Below are 24930 nucleotides of genomic sequence, written 5' to 3'. Positions count from 1 at the left end.
GTGTTTCTGATAAATGGTATGAGGGTAGGAACATAGCATTAGAAATCCATGGTCCAGGGAGCGAGGGGTGCTGGGGGGGGGGGTACTTCAGCACCCCAAGGTTTTTCAGGGGGTGTTGCGTATGTAATTTACCATAGACAGCACAAACCTGAAAATCAGATTGCCAAGCAAAAAAAAAAAGGGGGGGTGGTTATTGCTCCCTAATGAAAGAGATTTGGGCGCAATAACCATTTTCTTCTTTTATTTTACTTGTCAATTTTTTTCTGACAATCTCCTGAACCCCCCCCCCCCCCCCCCCCCATTTATAAATCGTTCCCACAGCCCTGCAAGTATCTAGATCCAATGACAGAGTGACAATCAAATGATATTGCAAGATTTATTGTAATATTCACTGCTTACAAAACAAATGCAGCCTTCCACATGAGGAGTAATTTATCAAATAATCTGTAATTTATGCAACCCCCCAGCTGCACACTATAAAGGCCTTATGTAAGTTGTGTAATGCTGAGTTGTGTAAAACTGAAGATGTCACAATATCGCAATCACCTCTCAAAAGTACCATGCCTTCCAATTGAAGCAAAACGAGGCAAGAACTGAGGAAATGCTGCTAAAATTTAATTAATATAACTAATATAATTTCTTGATCTTTTTAATCATTCTATTCATGATTAATCAGTGTCTAAAAAGCCACTTAACAAACTCAATCCTTGTACAAATTACGATCATTCTGGAACTTGGGAAACTACTTCATAGTGTCATTAATACATGTATGTAATCTAACATCAAATGTAAATAGAAAATATACATAAAGATGAATATTTAAATATCTTTTTGTAAGATATGAAATAGTTAAAAGTATTGATGTATGAAAGACTTTCAAAAAAGTATAAGTTAATATTTCAGTATAGAATTTTTCAGAAAACATTACACAACAGCATTGCATGCTGCATCGATGAAAACCAAGTATGAGGAACAAATCTACCTTTGACTATAGAACATACTAGTAATATCAGCATTTCAAACAGATCTTAGTGGTTTCTTTTTGTTCAGCTTAACAAATATCACTATCAAGAAATTATCAACAGCTAAGAAACCATGAAAACTCAAGGAGGAATGGAAAAGATAAGTCTGGATATGCAACGTTATCAAAACATAATCTGGAAAATATACCCATTCACTTGGTGTACAAGAAGTTGGTTTACAAGTACTTCTCAAAACCTCTAATACCAAATTAACTAAATCCGTTTAGCCTACTCTCAATTTCTGTGCGGTCTTCTCCACTTCAGTCTATATGCAAATGAGTCTAATGCCCAGATCCACTTCATATAATTATTGTGCGTTTTGTCAAAATAAAAATTTAGTTCAACAGCTCACCTAATCATATAGACTAATGGGGAGTTGCAAGAAACTCACAATTGATCGCAATTCAATATTAGGTCAAAAAATCAATTGAAAATCATGCATTTCATTGCAAATTTGCAATTGATTGATGGTCTCCTTCTTGCATCAACAAGTATAAATTGATTTGCATTGGTTAAAATTGATTTATCATCTGTAAATTTGCAATTGATGGCAAATATTTTCTGGCAACAACCCCCAAGTACTGGTAAACTACGTCAATACTGAGCAAAATCAGACTTTGTCTACTTATTATTTTGCACTTTGTTAAAATGAAATTTAAGTTCATATGCAGTTCATTGAAGCTCGCAAAATAGCCAAGGTAAGTTAGGATTAAAAATAGTTACATGTCTGAACGGATAAACTTGCAGAAGACTGTTGTCCATTACTCAAATATGTGACCCACCACCCCTTAACCACCAATATGTCACCAGGTAAGGTTCTCTGTAAATAGCCAAAATAGTAATTTTGTCTCCTAAAACAAAAAAAAAACAAAAAAATAGCTCATCTGAAAGAGCATTTTTCTTCTTTATACTGTAAAAACTTGAAGTCGTGAAGTTGAATAAAGGAAAAGATACAAGAGTTTTTTGGACACTACTTTTTCGGACTGATTGGAAGTTTCACTGAGATTACACAGTATGCACATCTCATGCTTGAGTGAACCCCAAACTTCGAACCTTGTTTTCTACATATTTTTAAAGCTCTTGCTGAAGTTCCTCTGCATGCAATCAAGCACTTGTAATGGTTATTGTTGGTCAGTTTTAACATATCAAGTATCATTTTGAAGCTTAGGAAATGAATTTTCAAGCTCAATAAAAATCTCAATATTCATTTTGGTCGACGTATTGTTGGTTTTGGGGTGGCAGGTCACATATTCACCCAAGTCAAAGCATTTTCTGAGACCGGGGCCATGTAACATATAGCTTTAAGTGATTGACCATGTGAATGATTTTTATGATCGATCATACACAATAGTCAATGCAATCAATAAACTGAAATCAGGGCCCCATCTTACAAAGTGTTACAATTGATCCAATCAATCGTAACCCTATGGAAATCCATCATTTTTTCTACAGGAAATTTGCACAATGTCCTTTGTAAACAAAGAGAAGCGCAGTAAATTTTCAAGAAAACAAGGAATGCATGAATACACTGTACATCATAGTTAGAAAGTATTTTGAACATGCATGATAGATGTTGAGGTTGCTGGCCGTCCATAGTTGATGTGATTGGTCGGATCAATCGTAACTCTTTGTAAGACAGGGCCCAGACCTACGCAATCAATCGTAGAAATCAGACCTATAATCAATTGCTAAGTTTTATGCTACAGGGCCCAGGTGGAAGTAACATAAAAAGATCAGATTGATATTTACAGTCGATTGTAACTTTGGTACATGGTTTGGCAGTGAACTAGTTACGCTTTATAGTACAATCGACTTTTAATAATAATAACAATAATAGCTGGATTTTTATAGTACTTTTTGCCTGAGGATACCAAACGCTACTATTATTAATCCAGCTTTAGCTCGAGCTACCATCACCGGCGCTCGGTGCATTCACGGAATAAATCCTGCCGGGTACCCATTCACCCCACCTAGGTCGAGTGCAGCAGTGTGGATAAATTTCTTGCTGAAGGAAACCACGCCATGGCTAAGATTTGAACGCATAGCCCTCTTTGGAAGGCGAGAGTCGGAACCACTAGACCACGATGCGCCCACAAAAATAATGAATAGTTCATAACATTTTAATGAAACGGAATATGTTTCAAGGTAATCAAACCACATCCTCGGCCTGAAAATTGTAAACAGAGTCGTTGGTATCTATACACTTTACACTTAAAAGATGTAGATCTATATGATCTTAATTTAACTTCATATTTACCTGATAGCCAAACTGTATAATACCAACGACTCTGTTTATAATTTTCAGGCTGAGGATGAAGCTTAATAAATGAAACGTGTTCCATTTATCAAAACGTTCTGTTCTCTTCATCATTTTTGTCTTCAAGTTAATACTGCGTCATTCTTTTGGAAATTGTATCTGTTATGTTACAGGCCCCATATAATACAAAAACGTGTAATATACCCTTTCAAAGTTGAATCTCTTCTCCCAAGTTTAACAGGGTTCTGTACTCCCAGGAGATTCAATCATGCAATGGCAAACTTTATCTAGAAGATGGAATGTTAATATTCTACCATAGATATGTTGACCACACCCTAGTTTTGATCAAACCTGAGCATATTTCTGTTGTAAAAGACAAATCATGCAGTGGCAAACTTTATCAACAAAGAAATGGTGTTGCTATGAGCTCACCATTAGGTCCTGTACAGGCACATATTATCCTAACAGAATTAGAAAAACCTGTTATTACCCCCCCCCTTTTATATACAGATGGAATGTTAAAATTCCACTGTAGACATGTTAGGAGATTCAAATTGGGGCGAAATTACCTGTACATGACGCAAGCACCCCTGATTTGTCTGGGGCTGCGACATTGACCATAGGCAGCACCCCTGGAAATCAGGTTTGTATGCTCAACAGTAGAAGTTTGACCGAAATCCACTTCATTTTGGAGCGAAAACCTTGTCATTTTTTTTCTTCAAATGTAGCATCCCCTCTACAATAATCGTTCCCAGGGCCCGGATGTAAGCTGAACTATGTTTCGACGTGCTTGGCAACGGTAATATGACTACTACGGATGGTGTAGTTTCTCCAGACAAGGAGTTGTAGTGACCCGATGACGATTGGTATGAAACAAGCCAGTATAAACATGGTTCCTTTGAGCTCGGTGGTGTGTTGGAGTGAAAGTTTCTCATCCTGTAGTTCTTTGTAACCATAGCGATTGAGGATGTTCACTACCATCATAGGGGCTAGGGAGGATGCTGGCTTGGTGAAGAGTGCATTGTAGCCGAAGACGCTCGATGACAAAGGACTCCTAGTTACACAAATAAGAGAGTGAAGCAATCAATCAATAAATGAATTAATCAATCTGGGGGGGGGGGGGGTGTTTCACAAAGGGAGCCGAGCTTAAATGCTAACGCACACAATATGTAACATGCAATCTTATTTATTAATACACAGTAGTGAGCGTCCTAACATGATTTGACCAATGTGGTGATACCTTTAAATTTTTTTAACCCCGGCTGAGTCAGATCAAAAGACGTTAAAAGATGGGAGTTGCTGAAGGGATAGAGCAAAGTCAATATGGCGCTGCACAGAGGCTGCAGGGCCCACGATCAATTGGGCAAAATTACTTCTTGGAGTATTGCTATTTAAGATATCTATTTCAAACAATAAAATATGAATTTTAATTTCCATAATTTTTCCTTAAATCTTAAGTAAATTTAAGTACTTACGATCTCTCGTTTCTTAGTTGATCCTCGTCAATGATGTCAGAAAGACAAAGATTGAAGAATGAGAATATTGCATCAGGAAGGCTCCTGTCAGAATAAATTGAACATAGAAAAAAAATGTTATTTGTTCAAGCTGAGTTGGAGTTCTGGTAAGAAATCTATTTTCGAAATGAAATGATTAGAAGCTATCCTAGGGTGATGATTCTATGCCAGAATGCTTATTTATACCCGTAACAAAAGTTTTATCAAAATTCCTGAAAAATTGTTTGGCAGATATCATCTATTCTATGATTTTCATTATCATTAAACTAATTAAAATAATGAATCATCAAATAAAATCTGCTAATCGTGATTGTGGACACTGTGTGATTCAGAGATAAGGAAACCAAAATCAGAGGTCTTTCCCGTTATGTATAAAATCAGTGAAAAATGGTAGCTTGCTTCTTGAACCTTACTTCATTTAACGCGAATGTTGTTGACTCATTTGAGACTGAAGGATTTTGCTATAACACACGTTTTCCATAGACTAAAGCCTGTGTATATGCATACTCAGTCTCCACTCTCCAATGGGTTGAAATATGCAAAAATGCGATGGGTTCACTTTGCATGCTTAATTAGCAGTGGACACAATTTACAATTGAAAATGAAAGAAATAACAATGAAATAATAATGAAAGAAATGAAAATCTTACTACTTTTTCATATCTCAAAATCTGTTTTCTTTAATCTTTATCTACATGAACATTCTGCTTGGAACATACTATTTGAGAAAACATACAAATGCCAATTAAGATATATTGCAACAAAATGCAAGTTACTAAATAGGTTCATTATTGCAGAATGAAATAATCGCTAGAGGTTATTCATTTGTCTCGCAATCTACTATGGTCAACAAGGAAATTCGTGATCACTCTCGCAAAAAGTGTTCACTAAGTGATCACGAATTTCCTTGTTGACCATAGTAGATTGCGAGACAAAATGCAAGTTATTTAGATTGAGCATATCTAAGTTGAGTCAAAATCAAAAAGAAATGTTTTATCTTCTATTAAAATGAAAATATAATATTACTTCTAATTTACCTGTCCATTATAAAGAAGAATACCATGATGTGTGTATGCTGTGCTCCTATGAGGAACATGAGGATTGCTGAACAGATCTTGAAGTAGAATGACCAGACAATGATCCTGTAATAGCCATACCGTGTGACGAAAATGCTCAGGAATAAGACTAAGAACTGAAGAAAACAAAAAGCAAGTATGAAAATACTGTACACGATGTAGTTCATCGGCAGCCAGTTACAAGACAAAAACAATACAAAGCTGATCAACAGTCCAACACTCTTGTTGACTGTACATAAAAACAGGCAAAAATTGATTTTTTTTTTTTTTTTTTGTCCAGGGGGTTCTTTTTACAACCTACTGCCTAAATCTACGACAATGAATATATATGCTTTAACATTCCAGTGAATGGGGGTTTTCCACTTTTTTTTCCAGGACTCTTTTGGGCATTTTGGGGGCAAAATCGCCTCCAGCCCCCATGTATTTTTTTTCACCCTGGTTACATATATTCTAGTCTAATGTACATGCAACTTTTTTAGTTTTGAGATTACTACATTATTAATAATACTATAATAAATCAGCCTATAATTACATTTGTACAGGGAAATTGAAATGCAATGAGGGGGAGAGTACATGTACTTGTTTTGCTATTTGGTAACTTAAATTATATTATCGAATGTATCAAGCAGTGAATTGTTGTCAACAGGTGGGCCTATATTAAAAGATATGGGTTTCGGGACCTGAAAAGATTGGACTTGTTGAGGATTTCAGGTGGTGCTTATTTGTATTTGCTTTAAAGGACTAGCCCACCCCAACAAAAAGTTGAGAGAAGAAAAAAATCACACTAACATAATGCAAAATCAGATGTAAAAACTGAAAATCTAAAATAGCTTTGCATAATTCCACCAAACAGTTGTATGCACATCCCGGTTGGTACCATTTTTAAAAATTTCATCATATTAATATGAATTTAGTCTTCATTATATTCATAACGTGATTCAAGATCTAGTTCCTTCTTGAATAAGTGGGATCGCCATTGTTGTGTATTGTTAAATCTGCAAAATTTGACATATTCTGTAAATAGAATACATACATGTAGAAATGGAGACTTTGTGACATCGACTGTTCTTAATTGTACATTGTGCATAAAGTAAACTGTTGTTTAAAAATAAGAAACAAAACTGTAAAATGTAAACTTTCATATTAAACATCTGATCCTGATGAAATTATATTGTAAGCCTCCTTTGATTTTTTTTCTATTCCAATCCACTTTTGTTGGGGTGGTGGGCCTGCCTTTTAAACAAGCAGGATCTTACCTGAGGAAGGATAAAGGTTGTACCAAACAAAGCGTTCCTGATGACCTGAGACAGGTCCGTCTCTGGAATGAGTTGGGTGACAAAAACGGCCAGGAAGTTGGCTCCATAATCCATGTGAAATATCTGACAAAAGTTGATGAATACAAATATCAAGAAGTTCCTGTTGAAGATGATCTGTTTGGCCTGGCTGTATGATAGGGAGAGAGAGCCATCTTGCAAAGTGGGGCTCAAGGATTTCTTGTCCATGCTCAGATGTCCGGAAGCCCCCAGACCCGATGGCTGAAGTTCAAACCGAGTCCTTACGTTGCGCCCTGTGTAATGCATTGCAGCCCAACTGAGAAAGGCTACAAAGACACACCAGAGCTGGAATGCATGGAAGTTGTTCAAGTTGTCAGATACAAACTGGCTAAAGAGAACAGACGTTGAGCCCACGATGGAAGCCACTTGGCCATACCTGGTCAGTCTCACGCGGTCCTCGTGTCGAGTGGATATCTCGGCGAAAAGGGCACAGTGCGATAAGAGCACGAAGGTGAACAACGCATCGTAGCAGCACAAAGAGACCATGAGATGGACTCCAATTATCCATTCATTGGCTTTGTAGGTCTTCCAGGGAAACCATGGCAGGAGAAAGCAGACGACAAACAGCGGCGCTCCGTACATGATGGCATGACGACGGGAGCGGAATGCCTTGATGTTGGAGTTGTCTTGCCAGTATGCAAACAATGGATCATTGACAGCGTTCCATATCATGTAAACCACCTGTGCCACATGGAACCATGACTCTGATATGTGGTAGTAATCGGTGAAAAGTCTTACATAGTAGAACCGAAAGATGGAGTTCATCAACACAGCTGCCAGGGAGGTCATGGAGTACGCAAATGCGTTCCTATCAACCCAGTTCCTCATCCTGAATGGTACTCCAGTCTACAGATTAAAAAGAAACAGAAAAATGTTAATAAATCTGCAATTAAAATTGACTCTAATGCCCGTTAATATTGTGAAGTCCGGTCTTATTAGGGCACGGTCTCTAAACTCTGTTAAAGTTATGGGAAGCCATTACCAGGGTTCCCAGCTTTTCAAGAAAACAAAATTCCATGATTTTGGAAATTCCCTGATTATAATTCTTTAAATCCAATGCCAGTTTTGCATGTTTTCTAAGTTCTTGCAGTGAATTTTGAAAATTCCCTGATTATAATTATTTAAACCCAATGCCAGTTTCACATGTTTTCTATTAATAATAATAATAATAATAATAGGCATTTATATAGCGCCATCTATCTAGAAATATTCTATTCCGAGGCGCGTTATTATTATTACCCCGGCTTTAGTTCGAGCTGCCTTTCAGCGCTCATGCATTCAAGGAATTAATCCTGCCGGGTACCCATTCACCTCACCTGGGTCGAGTGCAGCACAATGTGGATAAATTTCTTGCTGAAGGAAATTAAAGTTATTATTATTAAATTTAAATTTAAATTATTAAAGTTGTTACAGTGAATCACAGGTAGGCCTACTTGAATTTTCAGTATAAAAACAACAATGTAAAACTAATTATCTAATTGGTACCACCATTTTTCCCTGACTGGAAAAAGTAAAATAATTTTCCCTTATTTCCCAGATGGGCTGGGAACCCTGATTACATTTCCTATCTTTACTTGGATCTTTTCCCATTTTGAATGATGAAGAAAACTATTTCAGTAAATACTCTTATCAGTCAGTTCGAGTGTCAAATCAAACGAACTGAAATTTGAACTTGTCCCTGTTAGATACCTGTCGCACTAAGCTATCCATAAACCACAAATTAGGCAGTATAAATTGGGTGTTTGAATGTTTTGTCAGCCAAAAAGAATATGTCAGATTCTTTTTTTTAACAAGATTGACATTTATTTTAGCAAAATTAGTTTCGAAACAACTACGAACTGGTAATCATATGGACATTAAAGTTTGTGTAACTGGGTATTGTACCAAAAGCTAGTATCATACACACCAAATTATATGAGCCTAGGTTAAGTGAAACTGAAGTTATCGTGTTTACAAGGACTGCAGAAGGGTAAGATGAAATCGTCAGTGTGACCTTGACCTTTGGACCTCTAAATCAATAGGCTTCCTGGGATCCATGCTAGTACCATACACACCAAATCATATGAGCCTAGGTTAAGTCAAACTGAAGTTTTCACGTTTACAAGGAAAAGTTGCTGCACCCAGCAAGCATTCACTTCATTCAGACAAATTCAGGAGGGGGGGGGGGGGGTCAAGGGGTTAATGAGGGGGGGATTTTCAGGCCATTGCATGATAATCATATGATACGGACAGACGGACGGACACCGAGCATGATCGATACCATACCACCATATATATACTGTATACGCCTGTCTTGGACAGGTGTATACAAATAATTGCTAATAAATAAGACTGATAATTAAAAAATCTATGTCAATGTCAAAATGGTGGGAAAATATTGAATTCCAGGAATATCATGCAATGGCCAGAAAATCACCCCCTCGTATCATTAACCCCCCCCCCCCCAAGCCCCAAGAATACGAATTTGGCTGAATGGTTGCTGGGTGCAGAGCAATGATAATGGGGCACCATTTTTTCTTTTTTTGCATGTTAAATCTGAATAATCGATTATTTTTTCATTAAAAATCATATCTCTCAAATTTTCATGACATACAGTAGTCTAGCTAGTAGTATGGCAGTGAGTCCAAACTTCGTGCGTGTCCATACTTCGCGGACGGTCATTATCTAAAAAAACTAGCCAATATCCTTAAAATCTGACGTAATCAACGTGAAAAGCGACCTAAAATTACCCTTTGGTGTAAGTTTCTTTAGGATGAATTCAGTATTCATGAAAATATTGGCAAAAGATCGGCAAATTTGTCACCTTTAGCGCCCGTTTTGAAGAAATCTGATATTCTCAACAAGCATCACGAGATCACCATTTTGCAAGCAGAAATCATAAAAAATGTGAGTTAAATGTGGTACTAACCGATTCTATAGCATTTTGCCATCAATCTGATATAAATATTTCACTTTTTGAGCTTGAGAAGTTGAGTTTTTGTTTAAATGTCCAGAAAACTTTGGTCCGCGAAGTTAGGTCAAACTTTTTCTGAACGGTTTTCCAGCACAGCGCGCATTCGCCGATCGGAATAGAATTTTGAGATCGCGATACCGGCGAATCCCCTTGACCTACTTTACATTTTCGTCCATGATTTTATAGTTTACGATCTTGCCGTCAATGTGGTTACTATTTCTTGAATTGGTTTTGTATAAATTATGAATATTTTGTGAAAAAAATTAAGCCTGATGAATATTTTTGAAAAGTGCGCGAAGTTTGGACACCCCATCATAGTACTAGTACACCTAAACTAGTCTCGGGAATATATCAAATAGAAATTATCAACTGAAAATAAATCGTGATATAGGCCCCGCTCGAGAAAAACTTGTAATCGATCATACCTCAAATAGGTTGCTAACTTCAGCTCACTATATATACTCGTGATATAGGCCCCGCTACTGTGTTGAATGGCTTAGAATGTCCGTTCGCGGGGCCTGTTTCACGAGTATAATATTATAATCGTTATATAGGCCCCGCACTACGGCACTTCAGGCACTCCAACACAGTAGCGGGGCCTGTATCACGAGTATATTATTAAGCTTGCATCCTAAGATAATCGCGAAACTGGCCCCGTCCAATGCGCCTTTTCCAGCATTCGCACGTGTGTGGGGCTCGGATGACGGCTATTAGTATACTCGTTATCGAGGCCCCTTGCACTGTTATATCATAGAAAATAACGTGGTCCTGGGGCTTGTTTCCCCGGCCGGTGAGAATTATCATGGGCGGCGCTGGAGGGGGGGGGGGGGGGGGAGGGCCTCCAATTTATTTTCCAAATAAACAAGGAGAGAGAATAATAAAAATGTGTATGTATTTATTTCAATCTATTTTAATTGATAAATTAATCATTTAATTGATTTGTTTTCAGTTTTTTTTCTTTTGTGATATAGAGAATAAGAGGTATCATTCGTTTTTTTAATCATTTCTATGTGTGGAAGTTCAATCATTTCAATCTATTTTAATTGATTAATTAATGTATTTATATTGATTAATTTAATGTATTTATATTGATTAATTTAATGTATTTATATTTATACATTAATCATTTAATTTATTTGTTTTCAGTTTTTTTGTCTTTTGTGATGTAGAGAGTCAGAGGTGTCATTCATTTTTAATTCTTTCTATGTGTGGAAGTTCATTTATTTATTTATTTATCAATCTATTTTAATTGATTGATTAATGCATTTATATTTATTCATTAATCAGTTAATTTATTTGTATTAATATTTTTCCTTTTGTGATATAGAGAGCCAGAGGTATCATTCGTTTTTAATTCTTTTTATGTGTGGAAGTTCATTTATTTCAGTCTATTTTAAATAATTGATTAATCAAGGTATTTATATTGATTAATTTAATGTATTTATATTGATTAATTTAATTGATTTATATTTATACATTAATCATTTAATTTATTTGTTTTCAGTTTTTTTGTCTTTTGTGATGTAGAGAGTCAGAGGTATCATTCGTTTTTAATTATTTTTATGTGTGGAAGTTCATTTATTTATTTATCAATCTATATTAATTGATTAATTAATATATTTATATTTATTCATTAATCATTTAATTTATTTGTATTTTTTTTTGTGATATAGAGAGTCAGAGGTATCATTCGTTTTTAATTCTTTCTATGTGTGGAAGTTCATTTATTTATTTATTATCTATATATCTATTTATTATATGACGATAATGACGATAATAATATGGTGAGCTTTATTGTATCCCTGAGGAAGACGTATGTTTAACGTCGAAAATTTGGAATTCAAAATAAACTGTTGGAACAAAGTACAATGCATTACCACTTTGCCTCATTAATATCTATTTATTATATATATATATTTGTTGTTATCTGAGACGCGTGCGTAGGCCTAGGTCTTATGTTGATACAGGCTCGTACATTTCATTTATTTTTATTCATTCTGTAAGTTCTTGTGGATATACAAAATGATGACGGCAATCATTATAAAGCTCAGAATATCTGCTCTTTCACCTGGTATCCTCAGAAGATTCCTCGATCATTCAGGCATGAATGACTTTAACAATTTGAAGAAAGTATAGATATACAATCTAAATTTAAAAATAATCGTTTACCTTTTTTAATTAGTCGTAGTTGAAGGGTGTTATAACCTTATTTTTTGTTACATAAAAGGAATATATATTTTATTTAAAGGTCAAGTTCACCCCAGAAAAATGTTGATTTGAATAAATAGAGAAAAATCAAGCTCGCATAACGCTGGCAATTTCATCAAAATCGGATGTAAAATAAGAAAGTTGTGAATTTTTAAATTTCACTTATTTTTCACAGAACAGTGATATGCACAATTCATTTGCTTGCAAATGATAAAGTTGATGATGTCCCTCGCTATTTCTTATGTTTTTTTATTGTTTGAATTATACAATATTTCAAATTTCACAGATTTTACAATAAGGGCCAACATGACTGAACCATATATTCCACATGTTCAGGGAGGATTTAATCATTGTTTCACTTGACAATGAGAAAATTTGAAAATATATTTCATATAATAAAATACTAAAGAAATAGTGATTGGGTGGCGTCATCAGTTTCCTCATTTGCATACCGACCTGGATGTGCGTATATAACTATTATTTTGAATTAAACTAAACTTCGAAATGTTATAACTTTCTTATTTTGCATCCGATTTTTATGAAATTTTCAGCGTTATGATCGTTCGATTTTCCTCTTTTTATTCAAATCAATTTTTTTGGGGTGGACTTGTCCTTTAAATTAATTTTTTTATTCATGTATTTGTTTGTATTAAACTTTTTGTTTTATTTGATATTAGACCAACAATTATCGTTAATTTCTCTTTTTTGTGTATGGATTTGATCTCTCTCTCTACACCGTACATTATTATATATATAACAAACTATATTTTGTTACCTTATAATACCACTGAAGCCAATACGTGAAACGTTTATATATATATATATATATATAGAGAGAGAGAGAGAGAGAGAGAGAGAGAGAGAGGGCCTAATACATTACTATTTCAAGTTCTCCTTCGTATTGCTTCACTTATTCATTTCCTGGTTTATTCATTTATTCGTTCATGTTTGTGCTGTTTTGGGAAAAAATGTTGTCTATTAATTGACACGATAGGCCTACCCCGAGAGGGGGCAGTATACCCTGACGTGAAGTTGATGATAATTAAAGCAGAAACTAGAAAAAATATTCTTAAAGGTTTGCTGAAAATATATTTTTTTAATTGCCACGCATTTTGGTTAAGAAGTTCGCTATTCTCTAATCAAATATTTCCATTCTCACACTTTAATTAGTGTTTATTATATTAAATTGTATTCTACTCATTAATGTAATGAATGACTTGCTAAGATCAATTGTAATGTCACTTTCACCTGCCCAGTAACCTGCACAATCAAGGTACTAATGGATAATTTGTTTTTCTGTTCCAATCATGAAGAAGCAAAAACGAAAATCAGCCCCTTAGTTTGGGGTTTTTGGAAACCCCCATAACGAAATCACAACGAGAATAACGTGTTATGATTTGGTTTTTGTATATCAAAAAACAGAAAAATTAAATTAGAATTTTTTTTGCCGCTTTATCTGATTTCTCATTCTAAATTTGTGTATTTATATATATAAAAAAAAAGAATATCAGAACATGCCACGATTCGTGACCTCACTGTCAACTAAGTATATGTATGATGCAACTGCATGAAAAACAGCGCCTATAGAATTGTTGGATGTCGCCTAGCAACAGGATACTATGTAAGTGGTAATTAAACTACATGTAAATCGATGTAAAATATTGATATTTACAGATGAATCCAACATGACCAAGCAATAACATTTTGGTTATATATCCTAAATATAATGCTAATCAAATAAAGCTAATTTCTTACCCTCCAGAAACTATTAGACGAAACTGACAAGTTAACAAATGTCACTTAAACACAACAGTCATATCATTTCGTCTTCAAGAAATATTATTTTACAAACAAAGAAGTTTATGAAGCATGATCTGATTATTAAATCAAGAATTATGTAAATCTCAAATATAGAGAAATAAAAAAATATCCACGCAAATCATGTTCGATAAACGATCAAGCAGGGCACTGGGAACGATTTTTAGTAGGGGGTGCTATGGGTTTTGTTTGAAAAAATGGCAAAAAAGAAGAAAAAACATTACACTCCAAGATGATGGGGATTTTGGTAAAAATTATTGCTCCTAAATAAAAAAGAATTACAATCGATTATAGACCTATAATTTTATGCTCCCATCAATTCAAAGAACACAACGGTTCAAGGAAAACGTCAATTATACTAAAATCATTTAAAATGCATTATTATCCTTTGTAATGGATCAAATTCAACAAGGAAAGTTAAGCGTTGAACAAGATGCCCCCCCCCCCTCCTCTCTCACTCCTACATGTCAGCAGTGTTTAAAAACATAACCTTTTCGTGTCGATATATATCAACAAAATTCATCTCGAACTTCGATTGCAATTCGCATCCTATTTTCAAGTGTGAAAAAAAAATCAGCTCGCGCTCCTCTTTCATATCCTGTTCATTCGACACTGTAAAGTCCTTTTCCCATTTTCAGTTCAGTAATTGAAATATTAAATAAAGGTTTGTTGTTTAGGGTTAATAAGAACTTAGTGTGCTCCATTCATAGCTTTTAACACATGGATTATAATTTTTTTTTTTCACAGTTAGCGGTCTCGTTTAGTTCGGCCGTATAGTCATGGTAGGCCTATCTCGTTGGTAAATATTAAAGTAAAATGTACTTAAACTTCCATATCACAACGCCCCCCCCCACCCAAAAAAAAAAACACTTACCTTTTCCTCTTTGAGTGGCCGACCAGGGATTTCATGAATGGCAATGTGTCCAACCGGCCTGTACGGCTGTACCCCCGCCCCTTTAAAAATACTGAACCCGTACATGTGTGTATATTTTTTTCTGACGCATTCAACCAGACAGACCTATGCGCCACCAACTGTCTTCTCAAATTTGCGCTCCCCCCCCCCCCTACGAAATCTCGGATCTGGGGGACACATTAAACTCCTGAAATAAAATAACACAGATAAGGAAATAGTAGAATAATCCGTGCATGAAAATAAATTATAAGAATACATTGAGACACTTTTCCGAAATTATTAAATCTTTTAATAAAATCGGGGGCGAGGGTGTATGAATTAGTAAATAAATGAATACCATATAGGCGAAGAAAAAAATGCAATATTTGGATGGTGAATTAATGAAATGACGATCGATCAATAAATGTTTTTTTTTAAATAATTTGTTGATGCGATATGCCGTTATTTCAGGCCTACTACCATGTATACCAGCAAACAATCGAAATCCATCATTTTTAAAACCATGCCATCAAATACAGTTACAAACAATCTTCAAGTGGATTGATTAAAATGAAAGCAGGATGAGAAAATAATTTAAGTTGATAGGTTAATTAGATGAAGAAATACTGGGATATCAATGAACGGTATTAGTAAGCTTTTTAAAAAATGAAAGATTAATAAATTGATATTTAGGTAAAAGAGAAAACGTACTTAACGTACTTAGATAATATAGATAATGATAGGCCTATCCCCAGTTGTGGGGGCCGGGAGGGGGATAAGTCTCAGTAAAATATAGATTAAATTAATTATAGCGTAGATATCCCTCAAGCAATATAAAATTGACCAAAAGAAAATTAATACATTTTCCCCGAATGAATATGCCTATTTGTTTTCTTTTCTGAACTTAAAAGGATGAAAAGCGGGGGGGGGGGGGGATTTATGAAAGGAATGAAAAAAATACAAATTGATAATACGCAGGAAGCCGGATGAATGATTCAATATTGAATAAGAGAAGAAAGCAGATTTGAAAAAAATGTATATTGACTTCTTACATCCAGGTGATTATAAATAGATTATGATACATGAATGAATAAATGGATTCATTCGCAGCAGTACGTCAAGTGAAAGATTGGGGGAAATTATACAAGAACTATATAATTTAATTATTAATGACACCTCCCTCCCCGCAAAAAATAATTCAAATGAAATGCTGAATAAAACGAGGTTATCAAATAACTAGCAAATACAATTTACGATGGATAATGGAACAAAAATAACTATATATAGGCCCAACGTTACATCGAAAACACTCCCAAAAAATTAGCAAATGAATGAATCATTCACGGATTTATCAAAAGTTATTCAGAGAGCAGATCTTTAAAAGCAAAATATTAGCAACACGAGGGCGGCGTCAGGTTGTGAGGGGCCTGGTTGATTTTTCTCTGAAAACTGGAAGGATAACATCATGCCTAAAACAAGTCACTCATATGGATCCTACTCCATTGTCATGCATAGTTTTTATACTCACTTCTTTATTATTCCCCTTGTTTTTTGGAAAATAAATTGGAGCCCCCCGGGCCTCTACAGCGCCGCGCATGATATCACTCACCGGGGAATCAAGACCCACGACCACGCTATTTTCCATGATATAACAAGTGTAAGGGGCCTCGATAACGAGTACTGTATACTATAATAGCCGTCATCTGAGCCCCACACACGGCGAATGCTGGGACAAGCGCATTGGACATTACAAAAAAACTGAAAACAAATAAATTAAATGATTAATGATTAATGAATAAATATAAATACATTAATTAATCAATGTAAATACATTAATTAATCAATTAAAATAGATTGAAATAAGTGAACTTCCACACATAGAAATAATTAAAAACGAATGATACCTCTTACTCTCTATCTCACAAAAGAAAAAAAAACCTGAAAACAAATAAATTAAATGATTAATTAATCAATTAAAATAGATTGAAATAAGTGAACTTCCACACATAAACATAATTAAAAACGAATGATACCTCTTACTCTCTATCTCACAAAAGAAAAAAAACCTGAAAAACAAATAAATTAAATGATTAATTAATCAATTAAAATAGATTGAAATATATAAGAGAACTTCCACACATAAAAATTATTAAAAACGAATGATACCTCTTACTCTCTATCTCACAAAAGAAAAACAAACTGAAAACAAATAAATTAAGTGAATAAGTCCATTAATTAATCAATATAAATAGATTGATAAATAAATAAATAAATAAGTTAATAACTGTATCAATATATTAGTAAATCGACAAAGAAATTTCTGAAGAAGTAAATACATGGGAAATACATACACATTTTATTATTCTCTCTCCTTGTTTATTTGGAAAATAAATTGGAGGCCCCCCCCCCCCCCCCCCCACCCACTCCAGCGCCGCCCATGACAATTCTCACCGGCCGGGGAAACAAGCCCCAGGACCACGTTATTTTCCATGATATAACAGTGTAAGGGGCCTCGATAACGAGTATACTAATAGCCGTCATCCGAGCCCCACGCACGTGCGAATGCTGAGAAAAGCGCATTGGACGGGGCCAGTTTCGCGATTATCTTAGGATGCAAGCTTAATAATATACTGTACTCGTGATATAGGCCCCACTACTGTGTTGGAGTGCCTGAAGTGCCGTAGTGCGGGGCCTATATAACGATTATAGTATTATACTCGTGAAACAGGCCCCGCGAACGGACATTCTGAGCCATTCAACACAGCAGCGGGGCCTATATCACGAGTATATATAGTGAGCTGAAGTTAGCAACCTAGATATTGAGGTATGATCGATTACAAGTTTTTCTCGAGCGGGGCCTATATCACGAGTATGCCGAAAATTTTGTGAATTAAAAGAAACTACAAATGGCCATGCCATGGCATAGCATGGGCCAAAAATATGGGCCCCGCCCCCCTGCCCCAGTGGGGCCCCCCACTGGCACTGCCGGCCGGCCCTCACAATCACATACAATATACATGTGTCATGTCACTTCATTCAAATTTCAAATCATTTATTTCCAAATTCCAGGCAGTGCCAGTGCCAGTGGGCAGTGACACTCACTGACAGTGTTTATATTTTTTTAATCAATTGTCACGACCACCTGCAGCTGCAAGGCCCAACTTCCCACCTTATGATAAGTGAGAGATTGAATTGAGTAATTGAGTCTGAGCTAAACAGATACAGAAAACTTAAGCCCTTATTGCCTTAACCTTGTATCATGGAATCGTGTTATTTCTGTGGGCAATTGCGTGCTTAAGAAATCGCACGCGCTCATGCTGCCTTAGTTGTGTGCCTGTGGCATGGAGAAAAACCGACTCCCGTCTTCTTACTTCTATTTCTCCACATGACGGCCAAGAGCTAAGCCTTTAGTATTCGGGTAGTTACGACAGGCCACTGGGTCTTGGGGTGACAGTATACTTACAAAACCAAAAACTCGGTCGAAAAACGGAGAAACTTCGTGGCGAACAAACGTCACCACCACCAAAACACACTGTCACGTGACACCATACACGTACGTAGACGTGCATGTGATCGAGAGCGAGAGTACGAATACCGGTACGGTACAGCATGCCTGCATGGTGAGAAAACTCGGACAGTAACTGCCGTATTCGGGAACAGCATGGTGCACATTGCCGCAGGAATACCTCTTCTTAGCGTCATTGACGGAACTGAAATACTGGATGTTATCCAGAAAAATACAGCTGACACATTTTTATTGACATCAGATAGATCAATAACTATATTTAAGGTAGAGAAAATACACTTCGTAATTTTGCTGAAATTATTCAGTGTAGACTGTAGTCCCGCGTGTATGTATTTTTGTGACCTAAGCCAACACAGGGTGCTCTCATTTCTTTTCTTTCTTTTTTATTGACTCTCGCCTCACAGCCTATCTCGAAAGGGCAGGAGTTCTAGGGGATGAACAGGCTGGTTTCCGGGCAGGTTATTCAACCACTGACCATGTTTTTGTTTTACACTGTTTAATTGATTTATATTTGTCACAGACTAGTAATAAGTCACTAGACTAGGCGACACCGCAAATAATACTTAGGCCTACCCGTGTTAATAAAGTGGGACTCCGCTCACGCGCGTTTGGGCCTCCCTAGCTTAGAACTAAGCACTAATATCACCTTAAAAACTAAATCTACAAGGTATGTATAATCTATTTAGTAATTTGATAATGTTTAAACGGTACTCACCAGTTCTTTTGATGTATTTTCTCCAGAATTCCCACGGATTTGTCCCAAATCTTGCGACAAACCATGTCGCGGTAGACAGCTGTAGGCCTACATTTTTTTTATTTATAAATAAAGCGCCCCTTACGATAGTTGTTAACAACGCGGCCAAATCGTTAGGTTTTTTGCACTGTGTCCAAGGCTTTTTTATTTTGTTTGATTTTTTAATAAATATTTTGTTCAATAGCGATTTTTACGTCAAATATTAAATTTATATCACAAAATATTTTTTAATTGTAGAAATATACATAATATTATGCAATAATTTATTCTATATATATTTTGTAATAAAATTTATAATTGTTGCGGTCTTTAAAAAAGGATAGTCGATTGATCAGGTGATGACCACACGTATCACGTGATCTGAAAATCAGCTTCATACCGCTTTGATCGCACTCGACGGTGACCGGACTGACTGCCAAAAAAAGATCGAAAAATGACTCAAATGTAAGTTTCCCTTTATTTTATTAAATTCAAATTAGGAATAGGAATATATTTAATGGGCAATCTTTTAATAAATGATAAACAAACGAGGACAAAACTCATATTTTGGGAGTAATATCATACTTGGGTGCAGGAAACAGTACGGTTAGAAGTTCTAACCTGTTTTTAACGCATTGTCGCCTATGAGGTCCATACATGCTAATGTTTGGACCTCATTGGTACTAGGAGTGGTAATAAGTAACAGAAGAAACGATTCTGATTTGTAATATATTGTTTGTGCATTTGTTGATTATATTATTCTAAAAAAGCCTTCGATCTCATCGACAGAGCATCCCTATGGCCTAAGCTTATATCTAATAATATAAATGGGAAAATAAGAGTGATTTATAATCTCTATGATAACGCAGTCTTGTGTCAAATTTAAGAACGAAAGGTCAGACTCAGAGTTGTTTAATTGCAATATTGCCAATGGTGTACGCCAAGGAGACAATCTATCCCCACTTTTATTTGCAATATTCCTGAATGATTTTGAATTTTATTTGAGCCGCAGTTACAAGGGTTTAAGTTTTTTGGCTGATAATATTAGGATGTGTTTAAGTGATGATGATGTAGAGATTTATTTGAGATTGTATGTATTACTTTATGCTGACGATACCATGGCAGAGAGCCCACCTGAACTCCAAAAATCCCTGGATGCTTTAATTACGTAGCTATTGTGACATATGGTATCTTACTGTCAATACAAGCAAAACTAAAGTGGTTGTCTTCTCTAGGGGTAAAATTAGAAACAAACCCACCTTTAAGTTTGGAGAAAATGTTTTAGATATTGTTGATGATTATGTGTACCTTCGTGTAATTTTCAATTACAATGGCACTTTAAAAAAGCAATCTCAAAACAACAAACTTAATTTTGGGACTCCCTACTCTTTCATACAGAAGGCAAAGAGCAGAATTAATTCAAATCTTCAAAATCACAAGAGGTATTGATCGGATAGATCTGAGTAGCCTGTTCCATCTTGATGAGAAAAGGACCAGAGGTCATAGTATGAAATTCAGGAAATACAGATGTAGATTACAGACACGGCAAAATGCTTTTACAGTTAGAAGCATTAATAACTGGAATGCTTTGCCAGATGAAGCAGTTGCCAGATGAAGCAGTTTCTGCCACTAGTGTAAAAATGCATTTAAATCTGCAATCTAGAGGCACTGGAAATCCCATCCATTAAAATATTCACCATACCAGAGACAACCCTACGTGACGAGGGACAAATAAGCTTTATAGCTTTATGTCTCTACATCCAAGTAAATCCAAGTTAGTAAGCACGGCAAAAAGAGCGATGTTTAGTGTACTAAATAAGGTCAAGAGACTAAGTTTGCCAGTTGATATTGCTTGTGATTTATTTGATAAATTGGTAGTCCCGATCGCTTTGTATGGCAGCGAGGTATGGGGATTTGAGAACTTAGTGCATATAGAGGTATTTTATAGAAGATTTTTACAGAATATTTTGAGAGTTCATAAATCTACAGCGAGTTGTATTGTTTATGGTGAAACTGGTCGCTATAAGCTGTCAAAACTGGTAGGAAAGCAGAATGATAAGCTTCTGGTGTAGAATATTAACTGGGAAACAAACAAAATTATCTTTATATGTTAACTTGTATAAATTAGTTAACATTTTACATGATGATATAAATAAACCCTTTCATTCGAAATGGATCACCAAAATTAGAAATATTTTAGACACCTGTGGGTTGGGAAACGTTTGGGCACAGGAAGACGTTTATCCTAAATGGCTAATCCCTGCTCTAGAGTTACGCCAAAATGATATGGCTTTTCAAGACTGGCACAACAACATTTTTGAAAATAACCAATGTGTAATTTACAGGATTTTCAAGGACACCCATAACTTTGATTTGATTTGATTTATTTTATTTCCACATTTCAAAACAAAAACAAAGTATATACAAGTATAATAATTTTTTTTTTTCAACATTACAATACATAATAGGCAAATATTTTTTTAAACATAATGAATAATGTACATAAATCATTATAAAATATCAACTGTACTGTGAAAATTATATCTATATATACATTTCCTTTAATTACTGAACATATATATATATATAGAAATGTGGGAGACCTCCATCTTAAGCTTGGAGCTTGAAAGTGATGGAGGCCTCGAAAGGAAAGGGGATAGAAAACCAGACTGTATAGTGCAATAACTTAGAGCCTTATCTCATACAACTTAATGAAAAAGATATAACATATCTCTGTAAATTTAGATGTGGCAGTCATTGCGTCAAGGGTCGTTATGAAGGTATTCCTAGACAGAATAGATTATGTCATCTTTGTAACCTGGGTAAGATTGGTGATGAATTTCATTATTTATTTGAGTGTTCTTACTTCAAATTAGACAGAAGCAAATATGTTCCCTATCAGTTTGCCAAACATCCAAACACTTTAAAAATGCATAGTCTATTTAATACTAAAATTCCCAAAACACTGTCAAAACTTGTCAAGTTTGTTAATATTATTATGACACAGTTTCGTAGATAAGTACCAAATGTATATACCTGTATATTAATCTGTTATTATATCCTTTTTCTATCTCTTTTTGTTATTCATGTGTTCAACAGTATTATCTTTTGCATTCAAGGCTTCCTTCACCTTTTTGCCATCTTGTTATAACTTTTTATATTTATTCATGTTTTGTTATGTATGTACAGTACGTATGCATACTATGTATGAATGTATGATGTAACTGTGTATATTCATGCTCATGATGCTTGGAACATACACGTATGATCCTTGGGTAATGCCAAATGTATATGTAACCCTGCTATATGATGGGATGAAAGGTCATCTAGGGGTCAAAGGCCATCAGCCATAGGGGCCACAAGGTGAAATTTATTTTATTTATTTATTTATTTCGTTTTGTTTACCCAGGGTAACCCCATCAGTGGACTAAGCACTGTTTTTCTTGGGGGCCCTGCATACAAGTAACAAATACATGTACATAATAAATACAAACAATGAGAAACAAGGAAGAAAATATGTTCAAAGAGACAAGCAACCTGCAGGACATACAGACATACTGAAATACATGTGTGTATAAGTAGAACAAAAGTCAACATATTGTGCATATGCAAATCCATATAACTATATATTCCCTATGATCATATGATTATTGATTAATTTTGTGTTTAAATATTTGTTTGCTTGTCCCTGGAACCAGCCAGATAGGGGTAGTTATTTTAATTCAGTAGTTTCTCGCTCTCCAATAAGATGTAGCGAAGGATTGCCTCGAGACTGCACTACGGGTACCACTATCCAGCTGGTTCCATAGAATGGCAGCACTATGAGAAAAGGCCTTTTTTCCAGTAGTCCAGGATAGAAGGGGTCGAACCTTGTTTTTCTATATATACAATGTTTTTTTATGGTTTCTTGTCAATTCGAGGGTGCTGATTCCGAATCTGAATGATGCCACTCGTGTAACCTTGAGCATTTTCTGCAAATTGGCAAAATCCAATATGGCCGCCAAAATATTCAAATTACCCATGAAAATCATAAAATTGTCCACACATTGGCTTTAAAGTACATGCAATTGTGCTGCCGGAGTGAAATAATATCTGAAAAAATGATTTTTGTCAAAATATTTATTTTCTTGATATCAAAATGGCCGCCATCATAGACCCCTGTACAATATGAATGGGGAAAATTAATTTTTACAAAATTGAGCACTGAAATGCAAGTAATTATGATCTATGAGTGAAGCAATGTCTGTAAACATGATTGCTAACGATATATATCATTTGTTATGTCAGTTATGTGATAAATCCTGTATTTTGATATTCAAAATGGCCTTCAAAAGCCCTAACACTATTATGTACAATGTGAATGGTGACACAAAAAAATCACAAGAGTGAGCACTAAAATGCATTTTGTTGAGATAAACGAGTGGAATATTGATTAAAAACATTATTGTTAACGAAATGTATTATTTAACATGCCATGTATGTGATAAACCCTGTATTTTGATATTTAATATGACCGCCAAAGGCCCTAAAATTATGATCTACGATGTGAGAGAGGACAAAAACAATCACAAGGTGAGCACTAAAACGTATTTTTTTGTGGTAAATTAGTGGAATACTGTCTTCAAATATAATTTGCAACGAAATATATTATTCGGGTTTCATATTTGTGTTAAATATTGTATTTTGACTTTCAAAATGGCCGCCAAAAGACATTGACTGTATTATGTACAATCGATCTGGGAAACCAATTTTCACATGAGTCAGCACCATAACATGCATATAATTGTGATTTAAGAGTAAAATATTGTCTGAAAACATAATTCCTAACAAGATATATCATTCATTCTGCCAGGTAGGTGATAAATAATGTATTTTGAAAGTCAAAATGGCCACTACAGGCCCTAACGGTAGGCCTATTATGTACTTTGTGAATGGGAACATATCATTTTAACAGAATTTGGCTTTGCTTGACTAAATGGTGTTGCATGTATGAGTGAAATATTGTCTGAAAATATGATTTTGTAACCAAATAGATCATTTCTTATGTTATTTAGGTGATAAATGCTATATTTAAATTTCAAAATGGCTGCAATATGTTTCTTTGTGGAAATTATCTTTCCCCATTCAAATTTTAAATATTAAGATAAGGGACTATGGCGGCCATTTTTCATTTTTAAAAGGCTGCATTCATCACCTTTATGACACAAGCTATGATATATTTCGTTAGAAATCATTGGGTTTAGACAATACTTAACACTTACATCAAAATTAAGCCATTTTCATAGTAAAAATTTTGTCAAAATTATCTGTCATCAGTTACAATGTACATACTACTTTGGGCTATGGCAGTAATTTTGAATTTCAAAGTAAGGCCTTTATTACCTTCTCAACCATTATGTGATGTATTTAGTCAGAAATCATGTTCAAGACCAAATTTTACCTATACATCACATAGTTACGTGCGTTTTTGGTTCTCATACTGGTGATGATTAGTTTCCCTATACGCATGTTACAGAATTTGTAGGGGCTTGTGCGGCCGTTTTGAAAGTCAAGATACAGTATTTATCACCTATGGGAGAGGAAATGTTATATTTCATT

The 24930-nt window shown here is 35.1% G+C and overlaps 2 protein-coding genes across 3 annotated transcripts in view; one reads left to right on the top strand and one right to left on the bottom strand.

The window, feature by feature from the left end:
* Window positions 1-362: 362 nt before the first annotated feature.
* Window positions 363-18633, bottom strand: LOC129269824 (transmembrane protein 180-like). 2 transcript variants are annotated; one of them, XM_064105320.1, is made up of 5 exons: window positions 18537-18633; window positions 7125-8048; window positions 5830-5984; window positions 4755-4838; window positions 363-4333 (listed from the first exon to the last, which is right to left on the bottom strand). In XM_064105320.1, the coding sequence occupies exons 2-5, from the start codon at window positions 8028-8030 to the stop codon at window positions 4054-4056; spliced, it is 1425 nt and encodes a 474-aa protein (XP_063961390.1). In that variant the 5' UTR covers window positions 8031-8048; window positions 18537-18633; the 3' UTR covers window positions 363-4053. The 2 variants fall into 2 exon arrangements, with proteins under 2 accessions (XP_063961390.1, XP_063961391.1); XM_064105321.1 differs by lacking the exon at window positions 18537-18633 and adding an exon at window positions 10111-10249.
* Window positions 18318-24930, top strand: part of LOC129269825 (nucleolar protein 11-like) — a 24618-nt gene continuing 18005 nt past the window's right edge. The window contains exon 1 of the mRNA XM_064105319.1: window positions 18318-18863. Coding sequence (XP_063961389.1) covers window positions 18735-18863 — 129 coding nt within the window. The 5' untranslated portion in view covers window positions 18318-18734. The remainder of the gene's footprint in view (window positions 18864-24930) is intronic.

The sequence above is a fragment of the Lytechinus pictus genome, chromosome 10 (genome assembly GCF_037042905.1).
Source record: "Lytechinus pictus isolate F3 Inbred chromosome 10, Lp3.0, whole genome shotgun sequence".
NCBI classification, from domain to species: domain Eukaryota; kingdom Metazoa; phylum Echinodermata; class Echinoidea; order Temnopleuroida; family Toxopneustidae; genus Lytechinus; species Lytechinus pictus.
This window is presented reverse-complemented; position numbering and strand designations above follow the sequence as displayed.